Source organism: Rhinolophus sinicus, chromosome 11 (genome assembly GCF_057876585.1).
Source record: "Rhinolophus sinicus isolate RSI-liver-muscle chromosome 11, RSI-T2T, whole genome shotgun sequence".
NCBI classification, from domain to species: domain Eukaryota; kingdom Metazoa; phylum Chordata; class Mammalia; order Chiroptera; family Rhinolophidae; genus Rhinolophus; species Rhinolophus sinicus.
In genome coordinates this window covers 10,070,198-10,075,892 of record NC_142511.1, presented here as the reverse complement: position 1 = coordinate 10,075,892, position 5,695 = coordinate 10,070,198, and the positions used below count along the sequence as shown (strand labels likewise).

Genomic DNA, 5,695 nt, shown 5'->3' with positions numbered 1-5,695 from the left:
CTACCCCACCTTGTTCACATGTTACATTCATGCCATGAAGAATTCCAAAGATGATGACAGCATCTGCTGATTTACTCTCTATTTCCTAAGAAAAGCTCAGGATCATTGCTCAGGATTATGCCTTATTACTTCTTAAACTTAAAATGTGCATCAACCTATACGAATAGATTTGGGCAGTGAGACATGCCCCTCATGGTTTCTTTTTCAGCCTTTAAAAGGATTTCATCCAACTTGCTGTTGTTAGCTGTGAAGAATATCATTTAATCATTTTGTAAGCTTTTACCTGGATGGATTGAAGTCTCTTATGGAAAGGCTATCACCATTGTTAGCGTTACCCCGCACCTTATGGGAATACCATGTATGGCACCCATTTCACAGAAGAGCTATACAAGAAATCTCAAAGTTCTACCAGGTTAAACATGATTCTGCGAGCCTTATTCCCAAAGTACAGAAGGAATAGAAAAAGGAAACATGGTCCTAAAAAAAAAAAAAAAAAAAAAAATTAAGCTAGTATAAATCTTAAATGAACCAAAACCCTTCCTAGTGCCGTTAATAAGAATAACTCCCAGTAGATAAATTGGTTTGAATCCATGTGACATTGTCATGGGGAAACCCATGAGACAATTCTCATCTACCTTGACTGACCCAAATGATTTCCAAATGCATGTTTCTAATAATATTGTGAGCAACTCAAAACCCATATGAGTCGTCTGAAGTTTTATCCTTTACAGGTATGTGAAGGATTCTGAGACCCTCCAGCCACCTCAGCATCAGCTGCTCTCTGACTGGGTCCTGATTAAGGTCCGCCCGAGACAGACTTCATTGGATCCACACTCAAGAGGACTCTCCCAGGTTTTCCTGAACCCCCTACATCGCCGTCAAGTGCCAGCGCCTTAAGACTTGGGTACGTGTATTACAACGGCAAGAGTGCCAGCGCCCACAAAGACCCATTGGACCTGTCAGCTCCTCTGTTTGACCACGCAGACAGAATAGCTTACCAGCAACACAGAGTAAGCCACGTGCCTCTGCATGACATCAGCAGCTGATTAACACACAAGAGAAAATATCTAGACTAGCGCCCTATCTTTCCTTGAAAAGCTGGGATTTGAAAGAGGTATTCTGAGATCTGTGCTCCTAGCAAGTGACTCATAACGTAATAGAGCGGATTGGTCCCTGAGTTCAGAGACTGAGTTGCAGTTGAGTGAAAAATAGACAACGAAATCTTGAAGAATTGCACGGAGGTGCAAGCCAAATTTAACCTCCTCTAACTAGGGGTGGTCGGACTGAGAACTTGCTAAAGCAAACCTGCAATAGGACTGGTTATTTGGGTGTCTCTCTTTGTCATTGTTGCCTCTTACTGTTACATTGCTTTCTGTGTTGTCTCTGTAGGCCAGATGTTCTCGGATAATTCACATTGCCCCGATTGTGGACAACAGTGGTTTCCTAGTTTAGAACTAGGCCACTGGTTGTACCAAACTGAACTTGTTGCAAATGAATGTTACCAAGTATTCTTAGACCGTATTAGCAGAGCTGACTATTGCCCTGAGTGCTATCCTGATAATTCTGCTAACAGAAGCCTTATTCTTCCTTGGTCATTCCCACTGGAGTGGGCTCCCCAAAATCTGACCAGGTGGACCTTTGAAAAAGCTTGCCACCCATTTCTTCTGGGTCCTCCACTGGTTAGAAAAAGGATACATGACTCTAGAGTAGCTGGCTTTAACCCTGCGTTACAGTTAATCTTGACCAGAACAGACACAACCTTAAACAAAAAACTTGGCCAAAGCAGTTAACTTCTTAAATAGTCAAAATCATGGCGACTCTAGAGGGTTTTGTACTAGAAGCCCAAGGAAGATGGAAAAAGGACTCCTTTTAAATCTGATTCAGACTGTCACTACTTTGGGGAACTGCTTAAATTGTTGGATCTGATACAATGGTCTACACCTATTTTGTCCAGCACAAATTTAATCAGTATTCCAGCCAGACTGTTCGTCTAGAACCAGACTATTTCATGTTCCCTGTTTTGGAATTAGCTTACCCCCCTTAAAAAGCTCTACAGCCTCATTATTGACAAATGACGAGGCGAGCCCCATACTGTCTGTAGCATAATGATGTTTCTAGGGATAATTTTTGCGGGAAAGCATCCTCACTATTGCTTGATTCTAGGTGATTCTGGTAAAACAGCTAGACATCTTAATAAGAAACTACTTTGTTCTAAATTCCACCTCATATATATTAATCAGTGATTATATATCTCTATATATTGCAATTTATTCATATATAATCATTTATTTATCATTGGCTCTCTTTGGCCTCAGTGTGGCTTTGACATTATCGATAACTGGTCACTGTCAGAGAAATCACATTCTGTCAGGCAACACCTACATAGGTGAAACAAACACGTGCAAAAATGCCCGTCTACACTTCCTGGGCTCTCCATAAACGAAGACTATTCTGTCTCTGTGGTGACTGAACTACCCTGGAAATGCCCTACTCTGGAAATGGAAAAGTCCCTGTACTGTGAGATAGGTGACAAAAGGAGTTACCGAGCTGGACTCCATATGTGTGTTACGGAGTCCGAGGGAAGCGTCCCTCTTAACACTAACCAGGGCCCGCTGGACACAGCCACATGCTGGCCTTCACTTGTTCAGGAGCCGCACGGAACCAGAGTTCGGGTTAAGAAACTTAGAAAATGCTGTTGAAAACATCTCAGAAGCCACTGAACAATGTTCAAATTCCACTTCAGATGCTAGATAATCCTCTGCTTGTGTAGCAGCTTGACAGTGTTCTCGAGGCCACAGGTTCTTGCTGTGTTTCCCCTCTGGGATCCTGATTGTATCAGCTTCTGTCTTCTTAGTTTCGCAATGCGGCTTGTTGGGCTCCTGACATTTCAGGCCCCATCAAAGGCTGCAAGTAGGGAGCAAAGGGCTCTCTCCTTTGAAGGCTCTGTCTTATTTGGAGAGAAACTCTTTTTCAAAATGCCCTCCAGCTTTCTTCTTACATCTCATTAAAAGGTACTGGTTCGCAAGGGAGGCCGGGAAGCCAGGCAACGGGAATGGGGTGGCCTGTGGCTGGGTAGGCACATGTCTCCCCTACTAAAATCAGGACTCTGTAGGAAGGAAGAAGTGAGGAATGAATGGCTGTTGTATACCTGCCCCATGCTGTGAAACCTAAAGTTGCTTGTTCGTCTGTATTAAGAATGTACCCCAGAGATGTACCCTGTATCCGCCTTATGTCTGTCATGGTGGAAGATGCCTCCTGTTACTGCGCTGAATAAACTGTGTGGACTGCTCACCTGCGTGAAGACTAGTTAGTTTATCATTAACCCTTGGTTAAGAACTCCTCCAGTATCCGAAAGCTCACTTCAAAAAGTGAACATTTACGATGTATTGCTTGTGAGGATAGTGTTAATGATCAGTACCCCTAAATTTTTTCACATACATACTAAGAAACCCTCTACATATGTGCCATTTTAATTCTCAGCAAACTAAAGAAAAGGTCTTTCTGTTTTGACCAGTCTCTCCTTTTTAATAGTAATGACAAATTGAATGGATTTATACCATTGATTTTCAAATCTATCTGCATGAGCTTGTCAAAAAATTGCGAATTTCTTGATCTCACAGGAAGTTTGATTCTGTAGATTGCTCACAGGGCTGGGGAATCTGCATTTTATAAGCAGTGCCTTAGGAGACTCTGCTCTGCCGACCAAACTGGGAGAAATGCAATGGCAGCACAAGCACGGTGGTTAGTTATCTGGTTTCACAGGATGGGAACTGAGTGCTCCTAACACTGCAAGATGGAGATAGTTATTGTACTTTGCTGTTGACATAAAAGGATTTCACGTCAGTCTGAAGGTCATTGTTGGTATTTCAGGCTACAACTCAGTCACATTTTTCTCATTAATTAAAATAATGGGACTCTTGTAGCCCTCCTCACAAACAATTCTGTGTGGTGTCATAAACTAAGTGACTATATGAGCAAGAGAAAGGAATCAAAAATACTAATTTTAATGTTACATTAAGTAGGGTACTTGACCTGCAGACATGATCATATTATCACATACCTGTTATGTGATCTGCTCTTAGAAATAACATCAAGTGGAAGAGTTCATAAAATTGAGCAAGAGAGAAAATTTAGAAAGCGTTGTAGCTTTTCAGCTTAGGTCTTTTCGGTATGACTATACTTGCCTAAAACATTGTAGATGATTCTAGAATACTCCATAGTTACAAATACTGAACTTGAAAGTGTAAGTATTTGCCTACAATTAATTTTCACGACAAATGATCTGGACGGTTATCCATTTTGGATTATGTGAGCCGTGTCCATTTCTTCCATACGGAGGAGGAGTCAACAATATTACTTTCACATAATGGTGGCCATTTTAAACATGACATATAACTACCCCCTGTTATTTTATGGCAGACCTGGGAGTGGAAGATTAGTGGAAACATGCTGGGGCAAACAGGGGAGAAAATATGTACTAAAGAGAAGGCCGACCTGGGTTGTGGATGACTGAGTTGAGATTCATCTCTCAGTTAAACCCCAGGCAAGCCCAGGCACAGAAAGAATTCCATGACATCCAGAGTATGTGGCCATCAGCATGTTACAGATCCCTTTATAGATACCTGTCAAAGGGAGACAAGTCATACCCTGTCCATCTCTTCAGTTCCCCCCCGACAGCCTTTGACCCTCCATGGAATCTTGGGAACAAAGAACTGCTTGTTGTACAGGAAAAATGATGGCTTTGCAGCCAGCTGACCTGGGTTTGTCTTCGAATTCTGACAATATTGAATGACCCTGGGCAATTTCACCTCTGTCCAGTTTCTCCATCTGTAAAATAGAAGAAATAATTAAAATCCATACATCATAAGATTGTGAAGATGTAATGAGTTAATACATAAAGTGCTTTTGAATGCTGCCTGGCCCAGAGAAGGCACTCCGTAAATGTTAGCTGTCACTGTCCTTGTGTGTTTTATGTTGTCTCCACAGCGGGATGGTAAGTGGTTTAGGGCCAAGATATCCGCTGCTTTTTATCCCTAGAGCCTAAAATGGCATCATGCACTAAAATAAGTGTTTAGAAATAGAAAAAAGATACATACGTATTGAGCTCTGACTGCCATACATTTGTCACGATGGCATTTATATCTAAACTACCATCCAGGATTGCCTGATTCTCTTGTCTGTCTTTGCTGCTAAACTTCTAATTTCCCTCTCCTTTAAAAAACAATTTCCATCTCAGTGTTGCAGATAACAGTGCTTTTTGATACCTGCTTGCCTCTTCCTTTTTGTGTAGGTCTCCTCCAGGTCTCCATGCCATCCTCTCCTTCCTGGTTGCCATGGCGAGACTAGAAGTTTCCAGGATGGACTAGCGGTTGGGTGAGGGGTTCTACTGCTTTCCCAGCCCCGATTTTGTCCTCATAGGCTGCTTTTCCTTATCCTGTCTCCTCCCAACTGGTTGTGACAAAATATATGGGAGACTGTGGTTGAATGATGTCTCTGTAACATAAGCCCATACATGTGGGCTCAAAGAATCACCATTCCATGCCTTTCCTTTTGATTCTTTCCCCCACAGAAGCTAATTTATTTTTTTACTCATTAAAACATTAACTACATCAAACAGATAGAAAAGCGCAGAAAACAGCATTCATCTATGTACTCAGATCTAACATGAACATTTTGCCACATTTACCTTGGTTCT

At 41.9% G+C, this 5,695-nt stretch overlaps 1 protein-coding gene across 1 annotated transcript; it reads left to right on the top strand.

Moving 5' to 3' along the window:
* Positions 1-902: 902 nt before the first annotated feature.
* LOC109447817 (torsin-1A-interacting protein 2) lies at positions 903-3,289 on the top strand. The gene has a single exon (XM_019732520.3). The coding sequence runs from the start codon at positions 1,395-1,397 to the stop codon at positions 1,788-1,790; it is 396 nt and encodes a 131-aa protein (XP_019588079.1). The 5' UTR covers positions 903-1,394; the 3' UTR covers positions 1,791-3,289.
* Positions 3,290-5,695: the final 2,406 nt, after the last annotated feature.